A 23,244-nucleotide genomic window follows, 5' to 3' on the forward strand; every position below is an offset into this window, starting at 1 on the left:
AGAGGGCCACTGATGAACACCTCTGCATTTAGAGAGCTGACAGTTTCCAACAGACATTTAAAGTCTTTTTTCAGTACTTCTGACTGTTGTTTCACAACATCATTTGTTCCAATGTGCAGTACCACATTCTTCACAGTCGGATGTTCAGCCCCAATATGCAGGATCTTCTCAACCAAGTCAGAGACCATATCCTTGGAAAAACAGAGTACTTTGGTGTTGTTCTTACTACACAGACCTTTTACATCTCTTACAGCAGAGTCACCCGCAATCAGAGTTTCAGGCCCATTCGTTAGCTTTCCCTCTAGCCTTTTACTTTTGGAGTAGCTATTGGTCCTTACCCTGCTGTGTGAAGAGGACAGGTTATCCAGGTCATCAGAAAGAGATCTCCGGTTCTGTGTCAGCGGAGCGTATCTGTTCTGGATTGGCACACTCGGTGGTTTAGGAGGATTGTTTGTAATTCTCCCTTTAGCAGCTGTCCACGGCTGTTTCCTAGTAGGAACAGGGGTTGAAGAGGCACTCTTCCTGGGTGATAACAATGCAGGCCAGCCGGTCGCATCACAGATTTCAGAGCGCTGGGCTCTGCCTGTTGTTCGTCCTCCCAAATCCCATGGAAATGATTTACTCTTCGGCCTTGCACCCAGAGAGTTCGAGGGAGGACTACCACTTGTAGATTTATTACCCGGTACACAGCCCTCCTGTTCCTTGGAATCCTTGTAGCTGCTAACTAGCTTTGAGTTAGCATGCCTTTGTCCATTCTTTTGCAACACTGGTAAAGTGGTGTCATTCCAACCTAGTCCATTCACTTCCACGTTAACAATAACTGTCCCAGTGATAGGTTAATGTCCAGGAGCCGCTGCTCGAAGTTTTCAGAAAAGAAAAATAGAAAAACAGCATAAAAAAGTAAGCAGAGGCAAGAGCAAGCAGAAAAGTGTCTGCACTGTAAGAAGGCTACACACTAATCATTACCCACATTACACAACAACATACTTGCTTTTAGTCTGGTGACAATTGTTCATACTGTAGCTGTACCTCTTGGTAAATATTTTTTTATTATATAGTGTTGATTCTCCATCAATAATGCTTTTATTTATGGTCAGCCACAGTGGATTTAATCCTATAGTTAATATAAACAAACCTGTTTTGTATTTTTTAAGGATTTTTTCTTGGAACACATACCCGATAGGCCGATACATGCAAAATGTAAATGTAATTTTGAGTTTGGTCTAGCTTTAATCCTTTATTATTATTATATTTTTTAGCATTAGCTAAACAGAAACCTTTTCTTAAAAAAAGTAGCAGCAGTTCTAGCTTTTATATATACAGTGTATGGTTCTAGCTCTACACCTCTGCAATAAGTGTACAACATCAACGTCCACAATATTTACCCGTCTTTGATGAGGTAATACTTGAGGGCCTGGTCAGCGTTTGGCCCTGGTGTGGCGAAGCAGCTCTCCACCAGTGCAGAGAGGCCCTCCACTCTTTCCCTCGGCTCCACCCCGAAGAACAGGGAGTCGTGCAGGCGGAGCTGGGGCGGGGTTTGGTAGGGCTCCGAGAACTCTGCGCTCTTGAAGAGCTCCAGGGAGAAGGGGAAGACTCCCTTGCTGTGGCCTGCCAGCTCCAGGGCCGAGCTGCGCTGACTGGCCTGGTATCCGTCCGACACTTGGTATTCCCTGGGGAACTCGCAGGTGACCGGGAGCACTAACTTGCTGGTGCGGACAATCAAGTCCCTGCTGCTGCCTGGGCTGTTCCTCGGGAGGCCCGTCACCAGGTTGGTCCCCACAATCTTGTCATCTGTCACCTGGGGGTCAACGTTCAGTTTACAAGTGTTTTAATAGCTTTTTCAGTTTGTGACAACCTCACACAAATCCCATTTAAGGCACAGCACTTTAACATTGTTATAAGAATAAACCCTGAGCCCATTCAGTCTAAAACATTTCATCACAAGGCCTCTGACCTCCACCACCGTGCCGCAGGTCTTGAGGCTGAAGCTGAGGTTTATGTGGGTGCCATTGGAGACACCTCGACAAGACGAGTTGGACAGGGTGAGCTCCAGGCCTTCGACCAGGTCCTTAGGAACTGACACAACTATAGAGCCGGAATCACACTGGACTGGCACTGCAGGAAACAAAACAAACAAAGAGAAAAATATGATTATTATGGTCCAATGAAGTGGCAAAAACGCATGGATACAACAACAAAGAGATTAAAATAATCACTACAATATTTCTGTCAGCTATGTACATGAAAACACTAAGAGAGATAGATTATTGAGAAATGATTGTACATTGATAATGAAAATAATAATTGTTTGCAACCGTAAATTGAACAAAATGTGATCTGAGGGTGTCACCTTTGAGAGATGTTACACTACTTTTAAACATATATATTTATAATAAGCTGTTATTGTTTAATCAGTAAAGAAATCTACAGATAAAGCCATATTAAAAATGACAATTACCTGTCTTGTGCTATCATAAAAGACACTGAAATAAATTGGTATAAAACAACATAATATTGGCAGAATAGTTTCATTTCTCAGTTAAAAGGTCTGTGGATTATTATTCACTGGTTATATAGTTAAGAACCCTTTCCTGACAGATATATAACCCTGCACTGAAATGTTAGAAGTTTGGTTAAAACCTGAGGAAATTCATTTTTTCCAAACTAGAACTTTCTAGAACATCGGTACATGAGACATGTATGACACATATTCATTCTTTCAGAACACTCAACACACAGTTATCTTACTAACTGTGTCTATCCGGGTCTGTAGACTTCTCCTAAAATCACTCAAAGTTACTTAAGATTTCAGATAACCTGCTGTAATACAAAATGGTCTCAAATTATATAATCACATGGTTTCATGTTCATATCTATTAAAAATAAAACCCTATTCCCCTGTAGTGTCTCCCCTGAATACAAGTGTGCATATCAGCTTGTCTTGCTGTCTGATTGGTTATGTAACTCTGCATGCACGTTTGCACACACGCACACACACACACCCTGACATGTGCGTTTAGCCTCCCCCAGCTCCAGCCCTCTGGGACAATGGCACTGATAGGAGTCCAGCAGTGAGGAGCAGCCATGGCTGCAGCCTCCATTGTTAACATGACAGCCGGCTATCTCTGCATGAAGAAAAAAAAGATGAATAACAGTGTGTGGTTCCCATCTCTCCATACTTTAGTGATTGGTGTGTCATATACACTTCAAAACCTGGATGTACCTCTGCAGCTGTGTCCGTCCTTGTCCAGCACACGACCCGGCACACACTCACAGCGTCTGGAGCCTTTGGTGTTCACACACACCTCTGCACAGCCACCGTTGCCCTTCTCACACTCATTTACATCTTTAAAATGGACACACACCACTGTCAGGTATTATTATCACATGAGTCCTGTTTTAATCGACTGAGAACCAGATGGGTGGGGTTTATCACCTTGAGGTAATTCACTTAGTGTTCCTGGGAGAATGATGATAAACCAACTTTAAAGGAGTTTAAAAAGTGAGATGAAACTGTAAGCCTGAGAGACTGGTAAGGAAATAATGATGGGTGAAATCAAATGTGGGAGAGCAAGGGAGTAGGAGAAAAGAGTGGGCTAGGTTGGAGAAATGGTGAAGTCATTTCTGAGACGGGGAAAGGTAGATTTGGTTGATGAGGGAATAATAAGATAATGGGAGTTTTCATGCTGGCTAGGTTCCCACTGCATGCCTGACACCCATCATTAGGTGTACGGACCATCGGACCACACACACACACACACACACACACACACACACACACACACACACACACACACACACACACACACACACACAACACACACACACACACACACACACACACACACACACACACACACACACACACACACACACACACACACACACACACACACACACACACACACACACACACACACACACACACCTCCACATTGAAGAGCAAATCAGCAAATACAAAAAGATCATATCAGACCCATCACATCGTTTAGAATATGTAAATATGTGTAAATAAATATGTAAATATGTACTCTATTAATATGGAAACTAGATAGAATGACTGGGACGTGCTACACTTGGGGAGTGTTTCCCAACCACGGGTACTTAAATCCAGGGGTTACGTGAAAAGATTGTCAAGTAGCTTATGTAATAAAACAGAAATGGATTTTAAACGTCAGCGAGCAGAGAAGTTAAATAAGCTAGCTAAAAGCATCTGGTAAATGTCAAAATGAAGAGCTAAAAGTATGGATAGGTGGTTGAAAAGAGAATACAAATAAGCTGTTAAAGGAGTTATCCAAAGGTTATGGATAAAACTGTGTTAAGTGTTGCTGGTTTAAATGTTAAGAAAATGGAGTGAATTTAATGGAGTTTGCTCAGCTGAACATAATTCCTTCCACTGATGAAGACATGTAGTTAAAAAACATTTACTGAAAGCTACATTTTTCTATCTACAGTATATGACTTACTGTTGGCATAGTCTGGGTATGTGTTAAACTGCATTTCATTATACAGGAACTGCTGGTGCAATGACATCAAAGCAGTAGACCTTTAGTCATATTTGATTTTGTAAAACTACCCTTTAATGTCAAGGATGAACTTTCACTCTAAATTAATTTAAATGATATCCCTCTCAACATGGTGAGTCGGAGGACCAAGTGGTTAAAATCTCAATCTCATTTTTAAAGAATTAGGCTACACCACTTTAATCATTCATGGTGTGTTTTGATGTCTCTGATGGTTCTATCTTATCCCATTAAGTCAAGTAAACATGGAAGTTTGAATAAAAATAGCATAAAAACAGCTTATGTCAAAACAATGTTGTTTTTTTCTCTTGTTATTGTCATCGAACCATTTCCAGTCTATCTGTCTTCCATGTCTCTCACACAACTTATCTTCCCCCTCCCTTCCTCCCCTCTCCGTCCGTCTTACCCAGGCATGTCTGTCTGTCCGGTCCCAGGACAAATCCAGGTGTACAGAGACAGTCAGACTGGGGACATGTGGGACCTACACAGTCCACCTCATCACAGATGTCATAGAAATCTGTGCAACACAAAATAATATCTATTAACACAACAATAGACAAGAAAATGGAAAGTAAGTCTGGTTATTGGATAAGAAAATGACTGTTTGCAAATCACACACTCACGGCCACAGTAAACGTGGAAGCAGACAGAGGGTCTGGGCAGGCGATATACAAAGTACCCTCCGCTGCAGGCCTTCACGTCCACACTGGCATTCCACTGGCAGCAGTTGTCGTTGAAGCTGGCACACACAGGCAGGGTGACGATGCCCTCCTGGGGTTGTGGGTGGCTGCCGTTGAGCCAGATGGGAGCGTGTGTGCCGCAGTGATTCTCAGAGACGCAGAAGGTGGGCATGGCGTCCCCGGCCATACCCGTGAAGCGGTACCATTCTCCAGACACGTGGCTGTCACACAGGGGCCCGCTGGAGGACTGGTTGACGTGGTAGTCTGTGTTCCTCCACGGTTCATTCAGGCTGATGTAGGCAGAGCAAGGGTCCAGGGCTGAGGTGGCAAAGATGAACAAGACTTAGTTGTACGCGAGGCGAAAAAAAGATATGGATTTGATGTAAATGTGTGTTTTAAGAGAATAAGGATGAGCCAGAGACGAGGGTTGGAAAACATTAAGAGTCACTACTCGTGAGTATTTCCATTTTAAGCTACTCTATATTTATTGTCTATCAAATTTCAAAGCTTAGTCAGTTTTTCAGTTTAAGGCCATACATATAAAACATATATTTTTGATGCCTTCAAATGGGTTAAGTAATCCACTAGTACAGTATATGGGTTATATAATTAGCTGCTTACATGTTAATGCTTAAATGACCCATTAACAGCAATATACTGTACAGTAAAGCAGGGCTCGACATTATAAATGACCCGCTGGCCCAGAAGCACTATTTAGACACCCCGGTTCAGCATAACGTAGGGGAGACCAGGGACAGTTGTAACACTTTTTGGGTTTTCCCCAATAAGTAAAAAAACATTTACACTAGGATAGCCATTTTGCTATATTATACATTCTCAATGTGTCAACTACTGAAACAATGTAGTTGACACATGTTACCATAGATATATATAAACACTAGATGGCTCATGGGAGATTTTCCAGCGTAGCTGACCGGCCGCCATCTTGCTACAGTTAACAGTTACTCTGATTCGCGTTATGGTAGCTGTTGTAAGGTGAGTGATCTGCACAAAAATACTCTTAACTCGCTGAAATCTTGACTGATTTACAAACGGTTTGGTTTATTATAAACATTATTAGCATGGCTATGATACAGGATGCTTGGACATGTTGAAATTGCAGCTTTTCTTTGTGTATGTGGTTGTATTTATTAGCTGGCTAATAACAAGAGGCTGTGAGTGAGACCTAGTATTACAAATTTGACCCAGCAACTTTACACCAGTGGGCAGGGCCGCCCCTCCCTACAGGCCAATCACGCAGGCTGCATGGGGCCCCGCCTTGCTCAGGGGGCCCCGCCCAGAGGGCCTCAGCTGCTGTGCGCAGTTCTCCGTTCAGTTCTCCGCGCAGAGTGAGAGTGAGAGGTGACAAGAGGAGCACGTCTGTAACCCGACACCGTTGCAATGAATCGACATCTGACCAATCACGGCTTTGATACGGCCACTAGTGCAGGTGAAGAGATGTCGGTGAAAAGACAGTTTCAGTCCGGCGCAAAAAACAAAACTTGAAGAAACTAGAGCATCACTCGAAGGTGGGTTATTGTATGAGTCAAATGTACAACTTACGAATGTTGTGTAAGTCAAATTGCCAATTGCCATCTTAAAACATCAGCTGCAATTCAGGACATGAAGAAGGCAGTCTCTGCAGAGCATATGGCTAATGGAGATGCAGTTATTTCCAGCATTTTTTATTTACCATTCATTCATTATGTGATGCCTTTTATCTGTTAATGTACAGGAGGAAGAGAGATACACTGTCTGTCTAGTTGGCTTACATAACAGTTAAAGTTTACAGCCTAAAAAACATGGAGCATTTTTTCCCCTTTTATTCATTTTTATGTCAATTTGCACATTTCATGGTGATGCTCAGCCTCTCCCCTTAACTCCTAACAGTCATCATCATGTTAGTCCATGGGCCCATACCTGGATTTCCACTTATCGGTACCACCCAAGGTGGCACATTTTAGTGAAGTGTTTTCAAGTGGCATATATCTATAGATGATATTTTGGTATGATAGACATTCCAGAGTGGTAGCTTAGTCATAGAAATCAGCTATTAATAATAATAATAATAATAATAATTTCAATGTATATAGTGCCTTTCACGAAACCCAAGGACGCTTTACAATGGGAAGTAACAAAACAAAAAGTAATAATAAAGATACATAGGCTGAAGAAAACAAAAACAGGAACAGGTTGCTGAGTACTGTATATTAGTTGAGGCCAAAGGCCTGAGTGAACAGATGGTGTTTGAGGTGTTTTTTGAAGGTGTCCAGAGTGTCTGCATTCCTGATTGCACAGGGGAGAGAATTGAATACAATGACCCGAAGCGCCAAATTCGAAGGCGTAAAATGTGGCTTGAATGTACATATAACTCAAATACCAACATGAAGTCAACCATGTAATGGCTAATGCATTGTTCTTATGGTGTTGTTTAGTTAGACAGGTCATTCTAAAGTAACTTGGACAATATTTTAGCCAAATAAAATGATTATTACTTGAAAAAAAAAACATAAAACATGGAACTGCATAACATAGTTACATGTACATGTCTGTAGTGTCTAGCTTTGACGAGCCAACTAGACAAAGTCAACTATACTACCAGTTTTACATGTAGAACTCCTTCACAAGGTCAAGAAATATTCATGGGGGCAAGTCTAGTTTGATTTACTTACATATTTACCCAGTACTTGAGTATACATCAGTTTATACTCATCGACAGTGACTTGCCATGCACTTCATGGGTACTATACATTCATCTGAAGTTGTACCGGTATGACTATAAAGTCCAGACCATTGCCTAAACAAAACATTGTCAGTTATCTTCATCATCAGTGTCAGACTCGTCCAGTTCCACTGCGACTTCGTCCTCATCTTCACTTCTCTGGTTGGTGCATGTCTGCAGTTTGCACATGTCCGTGCACTTCAGTTGGTTCTCCAGGCACACACAGGCTGGAAGTTTGCAAATATGTGCACACTTGCAGGACATCAGCTGCAATACTGCATCCATTCTATTTCCAGACTGCCATCGTCACCTGTAGTCCAGCCACAGCCCTTGGGGTCTGGCACAACAGGTTCACTCACAAGACAGCGTCACCAAATTGCGGTCTGATAGTTCGCACGGAGGACGTGCATGTGCAAGCAATCCTTGCATGGTGGCAGTTGGCTGGATTCCACCTCTCCCCGTTGTGCACAGAAGAGTTGGTAGCGGAGTTCATTGACATCAGAGGTGGTGGATGAGGATGCATTCAACCGGCAAACAAAGTCCTGCATCTTATCAAATAGGTCAGCAGATACATCCCATGCTTCACCAAGACGCTTGAAGGCCTCCTGGTAGGTCTCATTCTCCTTCAGATGCTTCAGTGCACTTAACTTTCCACGACCAGCGAATGCACTGACCGTGTCACACCCAGTGAGAGCATGTAGTCCAACAAGACCTTGGCAGACTTCCTCGCCCAGGGAGCTCGCTAGTTTACCAATGTCTATGTATCGTGCACGATTCTGTGTACTACACTTCTGATACAGAGGGCAGGCCATCGTCTTGCTGAAGCAAAGGCACAGTATCAGCACATCAGTGTCTTCAGCTGTGATGATTATGGACCCATAACCATCACCTGAAGCATGTCTGGCATGAAGTAGCATGCGCGTATCAGCTTCTTCTTGGGTTGATCTCAGATCTTGGATTTCATGCCAGTGATCCTTGGTGATCAGGTAGCATGCCTCGCCACAGGTCACGTACAGCGACTTGTCCTGGAGCCTCTCTCCAGTAAAGATGCTTCTGCACTTCCTATGGTAGGTGACAGGTGGTATGACATCATCTGGCAAGTCCTTTGCGATGTCTAAGATCGGTGCATGCTGTCTGATTTCTGCTGCTCTCAGCAGGGTTTTCCAGGAACCAATGTCTTTTGGTGATACCAGGGTTGAGTCTTCATCTTGAGATGTGCAATGGATGAGGCACTCCAGGCGTGGCCGCTTTGGTGCCATGCCGCTGGGTCCTGCCTCTGGGACTGAAATATTAACTTAATCTTAACTATACATCTTTACTAAAAATGTATGTCAACATACCGGTACATCAGACGCAGTGTCCGATAACATGTAAAATGGCAATAACATGCGGCCCCAATAACATTATCTGAAAAGCAACAAAATGAGTTTCTTCCCCAAAAATCTGAAAATATATTCCAAATAGAACATACAAAGCTTATATAATATTAATTCAGGCAAGTTTCATTACCATTTTCCACATAGCAGGGACAAACACAGAACATACCGCCAAACTTTGTAAGTGACAAAATGCGTTATTTGATCAATAATGGGGTAGCATGTAACTCCGCTAAGCTACTCAGTTGGAAAGTCTATCATGGCTTAATGTTCTTATATGGACCCTATGAACAAAATGATATTTGGTCTGGCCCATGGACTATGTCAACCACCACACAGAGAAACACTGATATAAATGTGTGTGTAGTTGTTGATACATTGCTGACAGAGGGAACTAGAATACAGATTTAAGAAATATCAGTTTTTGAGCATGTCATAAGCATGTTTTGTCTTGACTATATTACAACTATATTATAATAAAACAATATAGTATTTATATTATTGAATTGATTATGATTATTATTATTAGTAGAAGTAGTTTATTTGCATTAATTATGTTTTTATCTTTTTGAGGCTAGTATTTGGCAGGAAATGCAAAATTCACCTGTAAACGCATACTGAACGACATACATGCACATTTACCATTTACCTCACTGTATAAAAAAGTAACCGTTGATAATAATAATAAACAGGAATTATATTTGCAAAGTAGCCTACTTTGTTTCCAAAAAAAAAAAGTTCACTCCTGTCAGTTGGGGGGGGGGGCCTCATCTCACAATGTCGCTTGGGGCCCCAAGTTGGCCAGGGGCGGCCCTGCCAGTGGGAGAGGCAGAACTGCTCTTTCTTTTCAACATAACTTAAGTTACACATGATTTCTTCCAAGTGGTTTGGCTTGTTAAAAACATCTTGCATTATGATGCTGGCTTTGTGTTTACAGAAGTACCTGACTATGCCGGACTTTTGTGCAGCCTACGGATGCTCTAATCACCGTAGTCTGCAAACAAGAACCCGTGGGATCACCTTTCATGTGTAAGATATTACAATATTATGACTAAAATTAGGATAATCGTTAATTACTTAGTGGATGTATGTACATTACAAGTCCTGCTACACAGGATCAGTGGGGCTATGTGAGATAATAGTATTGCAAGATTGTTGTTGTATTTTTTTCCTTACCCTTAATGTTAAAGGTAAGAAGGGAGGAAAATGTTGACAATAATTTATATATCTGGCTACCTTTCTCATGTTTTTAAGGTTTCCCAAAACCGAAGAGAGGAGGAGGCAGTGGGAACTCGTCCAAAGAAGGGACGGTTTTGTTTCCTGTGACAGGACACTGCTCTGCAGTGAGCACTTCAGGAGTGAGGAATTTGACCGGACAGGGCAGACTAATGGCGAATCGCTACCACTAGGAGTATATATCGCCACCTACTATGTATTTATTAAATCTTCATGTTCCATGAGACGCAGCACTATGTTCCCCACATATGTTTATGTTTGCTCAGTCTAATAAATCCATAACATGGTTGTGAAAGAATACCAAAGCTGAGGCTGGACGATGATTGATTGTTGGTGTGCCATGTGTCACCGTGTGTCTTATTGGTTTTGTGTTATACTGTATTTTATTGTGTGCAGCTGGTCCTTATCTCCAAGACACATTTAAAACAAATAACCTTGAAGCCCCATCTCTCCCCACCTGCTCCTGCTTCCTACATCCCCTCCACACCACACCAAGTTGTTCTTCTTAATAATAATAATAATACATTTATTTTGGGAGGCCGCCTTTCCCAAGGATCCAAGGACACCTTACAGGGGCATAGGGGCAATATAGGGAACAATTTAAACAGTGGATTTTGTGATATATCAGCCGGGGTGAGACAAGACAAACCACAAATGGACTACAGAAGGACACAAAAGGACACATGGTACAGTTTATATTATTCTTGGTCTTTTTTCAATAACATATTTCAAAGGTTCTGGATTTGTTTACAAATCTAGAAACTAAATACAAAACTAGTATAGTAATATGAAGATCTCATGTCAAAAATAATTGTGATACATTAGACAGACTGTGAGCACATTTTATGTTGGTTTGGTTCTTCTGATAAAGGTGTGAATATCTAAATAATATACCAACATATGCTATTGTCATTAGTTGTGTCCCTGTTCTTAAAGCTAAGGCATTGCTAAATTAACAACTCTTGGCTTACAGAGTGGTAACATGAGACCGATTTTTATATATAAAATATAAATGTATTTTAATTTGATAATTTATTTTAAATATTAACAATATAATAAAATAAATGGAAATATATACACCGGCAAATATTTAATATAAATACCTTGTGTGTGTGTGTGTGTGTGTGTGTGTGTGTGTGTGTGTGTGTGTGTGTGTGTGTGTGTGTGTGTGTGTGTATAGCTACTGCTTTATCTGATTAATGTTATTTTCATATGAAAGTCCATGATTATAAGTATGCAGTATCATAACTACATCTTTGATATTTATAAAAAACCAAACCGTTTGAAAATTGGTTGAAAATTGAGCAAGCTATGGTTATTTAAATAGTAAACCATAATGTTATGAATGAGAGAACTCCCTGTAGCAAGATGGCGGCCAAGTGGCAACGTCGGTCTCCATTGGCCAGCAGCGCGGGTGAGTCATCTAGTGTTTATATATATCTATGCATGTTACAACCATAGACTGTATTATATAAATGGATGTAGGGTCCGTGACGTCACCCACCGGATTCTGCAGAGTTGCCGTGAAGCCCTTAGTAGGCGGAGTCGGCCACTAACGGCTCGACTGTGACGTCAGAGTCTAATCCCGCCTGCTCCAAATAAGGGCAAAGAGGCGGAGCCGAGGCGGGACCTGCTGCCTCCGAACTGGAAGTAAACAGAGCTAGCTCAGGCTAAGAAGCTAAGCTAACAAGAAATACATGCATACCAAGTTACTGCTAACAGTGTAGTTCCCCTATATAAACGTTACATTCATAATCAAATGAGACAATCTGCAAGAGAATTAGCTATATGTTCTTAATGCTTGTCATTCACACGTTGAGAAAAGACGGACTCCACCGCCCGGAGCTAACGGAGCCGCAGTGGGCTAGCCCCCTGCGGCTCCGTTAGCTCCGGTGGCCACCACTGGGATAATCGGGTCCCCTATTAACATTTGCTCCCGTTTAGCATTATGGGCGTCATAGCCATAGACTATAAAAGTCTTACCCAAAGCTGAATCATAAACTAAAATGTATATGTATGCATAAAGGGTTACGTCCTTAGCTGGCTAATAAGTAACAAGCTAAGCTACCAAGCACACAAACACCTGCGAACGGGGTTAACATGTATAATATTATAATTTTAGACTTCTTGGAAGTTCTGTTAGTACATTCAAGCGCACAGCACGACATTTTAATTGTCTGGTATTTGTAACAATATTCCCTAAAAGGCACAATCACCACGAACACGGCTAAAGCTAAAGGGTCAAGTACAGTACTATGACTAACTAACGTTGTAGCCTCTATGGTTGTAGCCTAGCAGAGTGGACAAGTTGCTGTTAGCTGACAGTGGCATGTACGTGTCCATCAAAGTGACCACGCCCTAATTTATGCAAGAACTGTAAGACCTAATATAAATAAAAGGGTCGTGTTAGAAAACAGTTCACTCACAGATTCATAATCATGAAGGTGGAATCTAACTATATCGATAATAATATTTATTGCATCCATGGGTAGAAACATGTTTTTTTCTGCTGTAAAGTTGGGCATTTTAACATGGGGGTCTATGGAAATTGCTCCTTTCTGCAGCCAGTCCCTAGCGGCCCATGTATGAACTGCAGTGTGTGGCACTTCCGTATTGGCGTCCCGGCTGTTCCCCAGAGTTTGCCGCTTGGTTACAACCCTGTGTACAGGGACAGTTGTAACACATGCCAGGGAAGGTTGTAACATGTTAATAACGGTTACCTTTTTTTCACATTACATGACAAAAAAGAGGGAAAGCTGTCAAATTCTAAGGCAACAAGATTGTAATGGGGTTTCACACATCCTCCATCAAACAATGAACAATGAACAGAACTTAAAACAGAACACCAGAATTAATCAAATTCACAGTTGTGGCAGGTGTAAAAGTCACTTCCATCTGTATAGATAGCCTATTCTACCTTAATTATGTAGACCTACCTCCTTTGAGCTGAGACCATAGTATAAATCAGCTGCCTAGTCTCTCAAAAGCATCTCTTGCTCTGTTGAGAACACCTTCTGTGTCCAGTAGCTATACTCTTGGGGGTGATTTTGATCCCTGACTCTCCAACCTCAGCCTTTTCTTATGGAACCGGTACAGGGTGATATGGCATATCATGGGACTTTGCCACTGCCCTGACTGATTTGCCCTCCTGAACTTCATTTGAGGCCCTCTGCAGCAGAGGAAGTGGCACTCCCCTGTCTGTCTTCCTCTTTCTGACATTTGGCATACTGTAAACACACGCACACACACTTTACGTAGGCCTACAGTATTTTTATTCTGTTTATTTTTACAGGGACAATGCACACCAATCAACAATATTGATCATTCGAGCAAATGAGCCATCATTGTAAATGTGCCATGTTACAACCGTCCCAGGTGGTCCGTGTTACAACCGTCCCAGGACCACCAGTCATGTTTTCACCCCCTGTGAACCTGCCTGATTGCTAGCTTGACCCATATTTAGCTAGTTAGTTTAGCTTACAAAACAGTGATTCTAATAATATTAGTTTGGATTCCTAGACATTTGACCTCAAGACAGTATCCCAAAAATACATCATATAATTTGTGTTAATGTTTTACCTCAGAAACACACTTTTGCTGATATCTTTCGCGACAGATTTAAACGTGGCTCCTTTTTTTCACAGCAAACTTTCCATCTAACCGAGCATGTGCAGAGTGAGTTTCATCGCTCTAGCTTGTTTGTGATTGGATATATTGAAGGCGTTACAACGGTCCAGTGTTACAACTGTCCCTGGTCTCCCTACTTTCCACTTGCCCGCTCGGGCCACTAAAAACATTGCTTTAAAAAAAAAAAAAAGGTCCTGTGGTATTGATATTTTGACTAGCAATTTTGTTAAATTGTTTCGTTTATTAATGCTACAACATAGCGTTTCGTGAGGCGGTTGTCGTTGATGGGTGAAAAGCAAACAGCTGTTTGCTGCAGAGCGCAGTGCGAGCAGGCTCCCGTGAGCGGGAGCGCGCTCGTTCACTACAGACTCGCCACCTAACCATTCGCCAAAATGTTTTAATACCAGCGGTAACCGGCCAAGCGCCGGGCAAAAAACAATCTTCAAATAAAAGAATGTCACCGGAAGAGTTAAAGGAGGGTGACAGGGAGTAGGAGAAGAAGAGGGTGTGAAAGTTTCAGCCACACTGCTTGATCGATGGAGTTGGCTTCTATAATATGATGCCAATATAAACAAGGTATTTTGTCGGCTCTGTACATCAATGCCGACCTATGCTGACAAGTAAGTGAGAAAATAGTATAAAATATAAAGGTATATTCACTATAGGGAAATATGCCAGCAGTTTAGGAGAATGAAGGTTCTAATAGGCTATAGACATACATGCCTAACTCCTAATGACAGGAAGGCAGAAAGCGCATTATACAAATAGGCCTAATAATACTCATAATAATGATTTTAGCAGAATTTTTTTAATAATGACCACAATATAATTATTTTAATAAACCAAATATGAACAATTGAGGAAAATGAGGAAGAACTGATGGTACAAGTAGAAGTAGTAATGTAGTTTGTGCATAAATTACTATTGCAACAAATGTCTTCACTTTCTTCATTATTAGTCAATTTTATTTGGACGAATGCTCTTGGGCCAGTGGTTACAATGGTGGGGCCAGTGAGTGATAAGTGGAATTTTACCCTTAATGTCTACCCCTGAGTAAAGGCTACATTATAGCGTAGCCTAATAACAACTTTTAGTTTTGATACTGTAATACTAATCTAAAAAATAAAATAAAATCTAAACAAGTTTTGTGAATGCAATGCTAAGTTCTAAACTCTACCTATCAAGTATTACTTTATTCGTGTACGTCCATACAGATATATTTCTATTACTGTTGTAGGTTTGGGGGTTTCTGGTTACAATACAATGGATGAAATTAAAGTGTTGGTGGTAAATGTTACATTAAAAAAAAGGCAATACAAAAATGGCATTCTAGGGTTAAATATGTCCCAAACACAAACATCCCTGTTGTAATCTGGTCAGACACCTTAGTTTAAAGTCCTCCTTTCTATTATTGCTGATGTAATTTTGTTGAAGTGACCTTTAAGAAAGGTTAAAATCACAGCACTGCATCCAATCTATACTGATCACTGCAGCAAACCTGTAACCATGAAGCAGACCTTTGAACCGTCAAGATAAACTGTAACACAGGGTACACAAATAACTCTTTATCCAGTCCTGTCAGTGCTGACTTTTTTCACTAAAGCCAGCTTTGCAGAATCCGAACAACAACTGAATGAGCAGAGTAAACTATCCATCCATCTTCTCCCGCTTATCCGTGATCGGGTCGCGGGGGTAGCAGTTCCAGCAGAGAGCCCCAAACTTTCTTTTCCCTGGCGACATCAACCAGCTCTGACTGGGGGATCCCAAGGCGCTCCCAGGCCAGCGAAGAGATATAATCCCTCCACCTGGTCCTAGGTCTACCCCTTGGTCTCTTCCCAGCTGACTTTCCTAGAGTAAACTAGTGCAGCAAAAACAATCAATAGTCTCTCCCTAGCTCTCTTAATTCCCTCTCAACAGAGTAATTAAGATGAAGACATAAAACAAACAGAAAAGAACAAGAAGATGTGGGCAAAGTGGGCAAGAGAGAGGGAGAGAGAACATGTTAATCACTGAGAATCTGCAGGGTGAAGAAACAGTGGGAGGCAGTAGAGTATCTTTAGTGATAGGCAGGAGCCAGAATATATGACAACTAGCACATAACACTTTACTGGAGCACTAACCACCACTGTAACCAAACTCTAGGCTTTCCAATTTAGTTGGATCGCTTTGGATTGCTACATAAAATATCCATGTTTATGCTTTCCTACCTTGTTTGAAAAGTGCTTTATGTGGGACATCATAAAAGTTGACTAGAGGTTTACAGTAACACTTTCTTATATGTGCTTTCACATTAACCGACTTGCAGTTTAGTTCCTAGAAGCTATAAAGAAATATTTTTGTGAGACACATTTTTCAACCACAAATAATGTCACCACACATCATTTTGACCCTCCATCGACTAATGGACATAGCGTTGTGTCACATACTTGCTGCTCCGATGCAAGCAGAGGGATCCATCCACAGGCCGGGGCTCACTGACAGCATAAACGACCAGTTTTGGAGACTTACGACTGACCAACTGTGTTCCAGCACGAGAAGCCCACAAAGGGCAGTGGACAGAGCTGACTCGGGTGTATGCTAATGGAAGTGTTAAATCTTACATCCAGATGGAGCTTGAATAATTTACTATGGCTATTAAGAGAACAAGGAGGCCAGCCTGACCTTAGTCAGCATACGCCTTCTTTTCCGCACAGATGAAGACTTAGAGCCGACAGTGTCCTTATTGTTCTAATATAATGTGTTAAAGGATGAAGCTGGAGATATTCTATAATTTTTCTCACTGTCTACAAATATAATGGGAAGCCTTGGACAACATTTTAACCCGTAACACTTTAATTCCATGTATTGACTAAGCCTGTTATGTTTTATTCCTGTGTTCTCCCCCAGTATTGTTAAAACAAAATGTTAAACGCATACATGAGCTACACAGGACACTGGACAACACCTTCATTCTTAAATAGAAAATCCACATTTCCAAGACTCCTGCTGTAAATACTCAATAGAGCACCAACTAATATGTGTTAATCCACTTCTGAAAGTAGTCCCAGATAAAAACAATAGTAGCCCTGGTTTGAGTAACATTTGCTAAAAGCTGCAATGCTGACCTGTTATAGGATATTACCTTGTTTTTTTATATTTTCATTAAAGTATATTTGTGACTACTAGCACTTTCAAAGTCTTGCAACTTCAGTAGGAATAAATAGGTTTGGGTTGAGTGTCGTGAAGTTCCAAAGTATTGGATGATGTACTAACACATTGTTGGTTGGTTTTGGTCTTTTTAAGGGTTTTGTTGAAAATAAGAATTTATATATAAAGAGAATATGCAAGTCTTCTCATTTAATCCATTGGGGAAAAGACCATATTTTCCAAAATAAACTCATTTTGGTAAAAAAAATTGAATATTATATTAGAAGATATCTGTTGTTTTGTGAGCAAATAAGAAATGTTACACTTACCTACACCTGCAACGGCAACAACCTCCAGCAGCAGACTGGTAAGCAACCATAAAACCATGATGCGTTTTTTAAATGTTTGCTGAATGATAGTTTGAGTATGCATGTCTGTGTAGCTTTATTGGTTCATCCTCTTATTATAGGCACCTCTTATCTGCATGTGTCATTTTGTCAGTCTGTCTCACCTTGACCTCTAAATCCAGTGACAGGACCATCCTCCCATTGTTTGACACAGTCCTCACATTCTCCTCCCTCCCTCCTTGCACACATGACCTTAAACTACACCAAACATAATCACTTTTTATTTGTTGCTGTCATGCTGTGAAAAAGTGAGATAGTGACTTTTAAACATGTCTTCATATATTTTCTGACTCATCCATCCTGATTTAAAGGACGTGGAAGAACGAGCAATGATCTAATCTGCAGGAGCATTAAACCAATTTAATTAATCTGTTTAGGGTCATGCTGAGGCGCCTTTCACTTGAAGGCGACGGCGAGGTTTGCACACTCTCAGGATTCAGAACAGAGTAGTCTGAGGACACCCTGTGCCAGTAGACTGAATATGTTCTCATTTAGCTTATTACTTGACTACTAGTACTGGCCAGAAAATGACTAAAGCTTGGCCCTTTCCATTAAGAGTCATTTGTCTTATATGTAATCAAATCAATGGGGACATTAATCCAGGAGGCTGTTAGAAGGAATAAGGTGGAACACACTGTACTTTTTATGTGATTAAATAAGTTGGCTTTCTAAATATACTGACAATGTTTATGTTTCTTGTAGTGTGTGTGTGTGTGTGTGTGTGTGTGTGTGTGTGTGTGTGTGTGTGTGTGTGTGTGTGTGTGTGTGTTGCAGTATCAGCGTTTTTTTTGCCACTACTAGAGGAAAGGCATGTGGATGTCAATGTAAACGGTCATTTTGGACCACACTAAAATATGTTAAATCTGAATGGATCTTGTACATTTGTAAACACATATCATGGTCCACAAAGGCTGAAGCCTGTTGCTTTGTTGACCTTTACCTTGCTTCTGGTGCCACCAATAAGGGAACCTTTTGGGCTTAAAGAGAAATGTCATTCAAAATGTGCCGTTTAGTTTTTGATGTTATTATGTCAATACTTTATTCCATCGTTTTAAATATTGTAATACCTAAACACACTGCTGCTCTTGTAACAAGAATTTCACTTTTTTTCAGATCAATAAAGTATCTATCTATCTATCATCTATTTAATTTGGTGGTTGTTCAAGTTGCCCTTAGCACAAATATGAAAACCTTGCTGATTCCCCAACCTTTCATCAAACACCATGATCAGTCAAAATGGATGGCAAGATGGCCAAATTGGTAAAGATTTTACAAGCTACACATTAGCATATAGCTATAGCATGTGCATACAAACTAGTAATGAAAAAAGCATTATTTAAAATGATATTTACCTTTTACTTTACCTTTAGAAGGATCTTAAATCTTCTTTCTCTTTCAATTTGTTTCCTAAAGTTTTATACGTTTCTATTTTCTAGTAACTGTGCGTCACTTACCTATTGTATACAAACAGTGTATTCTCTCAGGTCTATCTCTTAGGATGTCCTGTAGAGGAAGAGCTGGAGGCCAAGGAGATCCGGAGATGGTGGTCAAGACCTTGAGAAGCTGCTTCATGTTAATTCCTGAAATATGACCATTAATCACTTCCAGTGAGAACACCAAAAACGTCAACTGGACCACCGTCTCCAAAAACTGGATAAGGATTTTATTGATAATTGAATTACATTTCTCTTTTATACATATTTCATAAATGATACAGGATTTTACATTTTTCTTTTTTGCCAACATTACAGCATCATGTCAACAGAAGAAAAACAGACAAGAACAACGAAATAAAATTAGAGGTCAGAATGGAGTACAAGTTCATTTCAATCTCATATTCTGCGTCACTCTATAGGCATTTTAAAACATCTTATTGTAAGTGCAGACAAACAAGATATTAAAAACATAACACACTTTGAAAACATAGAATAATAATGTCGCTTTGGAGGAAAAAAGACTGAGGGTGGATGAAAATAACGGGAGAGAGGGACGAGAATGGGAGGTGATCCCCGAAAAAGCCTGACTCTTTCTTTGGACTTAAATCCAGGACGTTAGTAACCGAGGTCATGAGGTCTCCTCCTTTACAGGTGCATCGAGGATGGAGGGTGTTTTATCCTTCCATTTGGGGATCATTAATGCACTCTGAGGGAGGGGTTTATGGGAGTAAATAAGGTGAGGATGGGAGTAGGGTTTGAGCAGTTGGTTGGCTGGGATTTAAGTCAGATTTGGCAGGGCATTTCTAAAGTCGCAGCCCTGTCCACTGCCCTTTATATCTAGGAATCTCTACAAACAACGTTCTTAAATTATCTCTGCAGTTTATTTTTTTTGTTGATAAATCGTCTTTTTTATTTTTCACATAATTTCCCATGTAAACATACATTCATGCAACACCCTCTTTATAATAAAGTTTCCCTATATTTGATATATTTAGCTTTTTAAAAAAGAAATGAGAAAAAAACAAGGCAATAAACGGTGGATGGCGTGATAAAAAGAGGAGGTGATGGTGAGTTGTGTGGAAACCGCAGAGGGGAGGATCGGACTGCAGACAGCGGCTCTCTCACCTGCCACAGTACATCTCCAAGGAAACACCAACGTCACTGTGTGTGTGTGTGTGTGTGTGTGTGTGTGTGTGTGTGTGTGTGTGTGTATGTGTGTGTGTGATGAAGTGGGATGAGGGCGGAATTAATTTTCTACCAGTCAGTGATTAGAGGAAAAGGATTCATGAATGATCTAAACTTTGCCCACAATGCACCAACTTGTCAAGACGTGTATTAAACCGACACATGCATTCACAGGCGCACAATAAAGTTGATTTCCACTCTCAAAAATGTAAATGTGTTCCTTCCTTTGAATAAAGGTGCATTCTAAATGAGAGATTTACTTTCTCAATGATCATATCATTGCTTTTCTACAGATAACTTAATTATTATCTACCTTTTAAATGATTAGTCATCCAAGAGGAACCAATTTCCTTGGAGATAAAACACACACACACACACTAACAGATTTGACCAACTCCTGCCTTGAAATCTGCATGAATAACTTCTGATTTGAGCTAAAATCATGCATTTAATACAAAATCTGCAGTTAAACATGGATCTCTGCAGTAGGATTCAGCCGACTGTCCACACGAGGCACACATGCAGGATGTTCATGTTCAGGGGATGTCAAGTCATTGCTTTTCTGCAGAGGCCATCTACAGCAGTTTTGGGTGAAGTCTTCAGAACAGAAAGCTAAGTAAAGCCAAACAACGGTTTATTCAGTGACCATCCCAAAATGGAAAAAATGTAACATATGGCTTCTGATTCAACCTCAATCAGGGGGGGGTGAGACTTCAGCTAGATGTGGCAAAGAAAAGTGTCCAATTAAGTACAAAATTGCAATAATGCTCCTACACATTCACACATTTCTACTGAGGGCATACCACAGCATGCAGTCTACCCTGCCTTGCCTTCGAGGGAGCAGGGGGGCGTTACAGCAACAGTGGGAGGAGAAAACAAAAAAAAAGCCTCTGTGAATAAATGCCAAAACACTTCTTTTTTTTTTAGATTCAGCCTTCTGTTACTTTGTCTATAAGCTTTGTGAAGGAGAATCCTATACAAATCTTATGTTGAAAAGCACATCACATGCTGCTAAGCTAAAGGCCAGGTCACTGAAAATCTGGAAATGGTCATTTTTCACCTCCAAGAACAAGACTTTGGATTGGAAAAGGAGAAATTATATATATGATATTGTGGGAAAAGGATTGCAGGCGGATTACTCCTGCTGTATAATGAGGCTTTACTTGTTTCTAAAGCCACTCAGTTCATCAGATATACAAGCCTGTGGGTTTCTCTGAGACAATGGTCACTGCACATTTTAACCCCTTCATTAAGCATTTCCGCAGCATTTTTTGTGTTCGTGAGATGATTATAGAGGTCAAGCATGGCATTATCCACATCGACATTCTGCGTTGCTCAAAATCAATTCCGATCAGTCATTTTCACCCTGATTTCAACATAGATTCCCCCCTTTGGTGGCCATGCACAGGAGCCTTACGCCCAACCAAGACGTAGTTACTGTGAAATACATTGTGTATTTGTCAGGACAATATATGAAATAGTTAGTAGTGAATGCATACTTTATACTGCTGTGTGTGTGTGTGTGTGTGTGTGTGTGTGTGTGTGTGTGTGTGTGTGTGTGTGTGTGTGTGTGTGTGTGTGTGTGTGTGTGTGTGTGTGTGTGTGTGTGTGTGTGTGTGTGTGTGTGCGTGCGCTGGACTGTTAGCAGAGGACCTTTCATGGCAGAAGATCTCAAGAGGATGTAAATTAGTTTCTGATTAAATGATGTTTGTAAGAGAGCTCCTCCCCCCACTGAAAAAAACTAGCCTCTGGTCATCTGTTTATTTGATTGTATACATATATATATTTATATTCTTTTCATAACAAATATACTATGGCTTTCAAAATAAAAAGTGCCAAAATATTTTTTTCGGAGTAAAAGAACACACAGTGATGTTGTTGTCGGTAGTACTCTCATACTTGCGCAGACCCGGGCCGCTACAGGACGTCAACAGGAAGAGGAAACGAGGCGTCGTCATGCCTATATCCTGCAAGGAAAGGTCACACTGGGAGGGACAGCTGTCCGTCACCTGGAGAAGGCGGGGCCCAGGGAGGGAGAGGCAGCAGAGTTCAGCCACAGGAAGACGGAGGTCCCCTGGTGGTGCGACTACAGTCAGGACTTCCTTGTAAAACGTGTGGGATAGAGACTCCTGCCCCAACCAAGAGAAGGTGTGTGTGCCGACAGTTTGACTGCAAGAGGAAGCCGGATTAAGCGGGTGTGTCGACCCTCAAATCGGCCAGGGTCGGTGTCCCATTGTACCCTGAAAGTCCCCCACACACACACACTCCACAATCAGCGCCCCTCTGTGTCTAGAGGTGTGATAATGAGTCCTGTTTGCCCCCTGAAGTTCCCTGCAGGCTGTCCCTCCGGAGACTTGAGGCGTATCCATAGTGCCCAGTTTTATTCCTTCATCATCGTTGTCCTTTTCATCATCCTCACCCTTCCTTCGGCTGGGAGAGTTTTTTCAAGTTCCCGGTACTCTCGCCATCCTATCTTTGATTTTTTTTTAGCGGTTATCCTCTTGCAATTCCAACTGGAGTTTTCAGTCAGGAAAGAAAAAAAAGAAAAAAGAAGGGAAAAAAAAGGGGGAAAACTAACTCTCACAGTCGAGAACGGGATGGGGTTATTGGGTGTGGGAGGGATGGGGGAGGAGAGAGTTTGGGGTAAATTGGGAGGGAGGAGGGTGTTGGACGGAAGTGGGAGGAGGAAAAGGAAGTTGCAGGAGCTGAGAGAGGAGGGGAGTCACTCTTCCCATCAATCTTTACTGGAGGTGAGCTGCTGGACTGGGAGCTGGAGCTGGAGCGGGTCCCGAAGACGCTTCAGATCCAACTCCACCTGGGGGGGAGCCGAGGAGAGAAGAAATATGAGTGTGTGGGGAACAGGGATGAAAACATGTCTTTGTACAGCAGTTACAGTATTCAACTGTAAAAATGTGAGAATCCCCAG

The 23,244-nt window shown here is 41.3% G+C and overlaps 2 protein-coding genes and 1 long non-coding RNA gene across 4 annotated transcripts in view; 1 reads left to right on the forward strand and 2 right to left on the reverse strand.

Annotated features, from left to right (window-relative positions):
• Window positions 1-17,741, reverse strand: part of oit3 (oncoprotein induced transcript 3) — a 23,312-nt gene extending 5,571 nt beyond the window's left edge. The window contains exons 1-7 of the mRNA XM_034209735.1: window positions 17,620-17,741; window positions 5,147-5,521; window positions 4,930-5,040; window positions 3,224-3,346; window positions 3,003-3,125; window positions 1,955-2,115; window positions 1,386-1,798 (exon numbers count right to left, since the gene is read on the reverse strand). Of these exons, the coding sequence (XP_034065626.1) occupies window positions 1,386-1,798; window positions 1,955-2,115; window positions 3,003-3,125; window positions 3,224-3,346; window positions 4,930-5,040; window positions 5,147-5,521; window positions 17,620-17,722 (1,409 nt within the window). The 5' untranslated portion in view covers window positions 17,723-17,741. The remainder of the gene's footprint in view (window positions 1-1,385; window positions 1,799-1,954; window positions 2,116-3,002; window positions 3,126-3,223; window positions 3,347-4,929; window positions 5,041-5,146; window positions 5,522-17,619) is intronic.
• LOC117542201 lies at window positions 6,134-10,815 on the forward strand. Its single transcript, XR_004568394.1, has 3 exons — window positions 6,134-6,199; window positions 10,239-10,330; window positions 10,556-10,815. It is a non-coding gene; the product is annotated as an uncharacterized LOC117542201 (long non-coding RNA).
• A 1,598-nt stretch (window positions 17,742-19,339) lies between the features above and the next one.
• The window catches only part of mcu (mitochondrial calcium uniporter), a 55,725-nt gene continuing 51,820 nt past the window's right edge, over window positions 19,340-23,244 (reverse strand). The window contains exon 9 of one of the 2 annotated variants that reach the window (XM_034209743.1): window positions 19,340-23,133. In XM_034209743.1, coding sequence (XP_034065634.1) covers window positions 23,053-23,133 — 81 coding nt within the window. In that variant the 3' untranslated portion in view covers window positions 19,340-23,052. The remainder of the gene's footprint in view (window positions 23,134-23,244) is intronic. The other variant, XM_034209744.1, reaches the window with a different exon arrangement.

The sequence above is a fragment of the Gymnodraco acuticeps genome, unplaced genomic scaffold (genome assembly GCF_902827175.1).
Source record: "Gymnodraco acuticeps unplaced genomic scaffold, fGymAcu1.1, whole genome shotgun sequence".
Classification (NCBI taxonomy): domain Eukaryota; kingdom Metazoa; phylum Chordata; class Actinopteri; order Perciformes; family Bathydraconidae; genus Gymnodraco; species Gymnodraco acuticeps.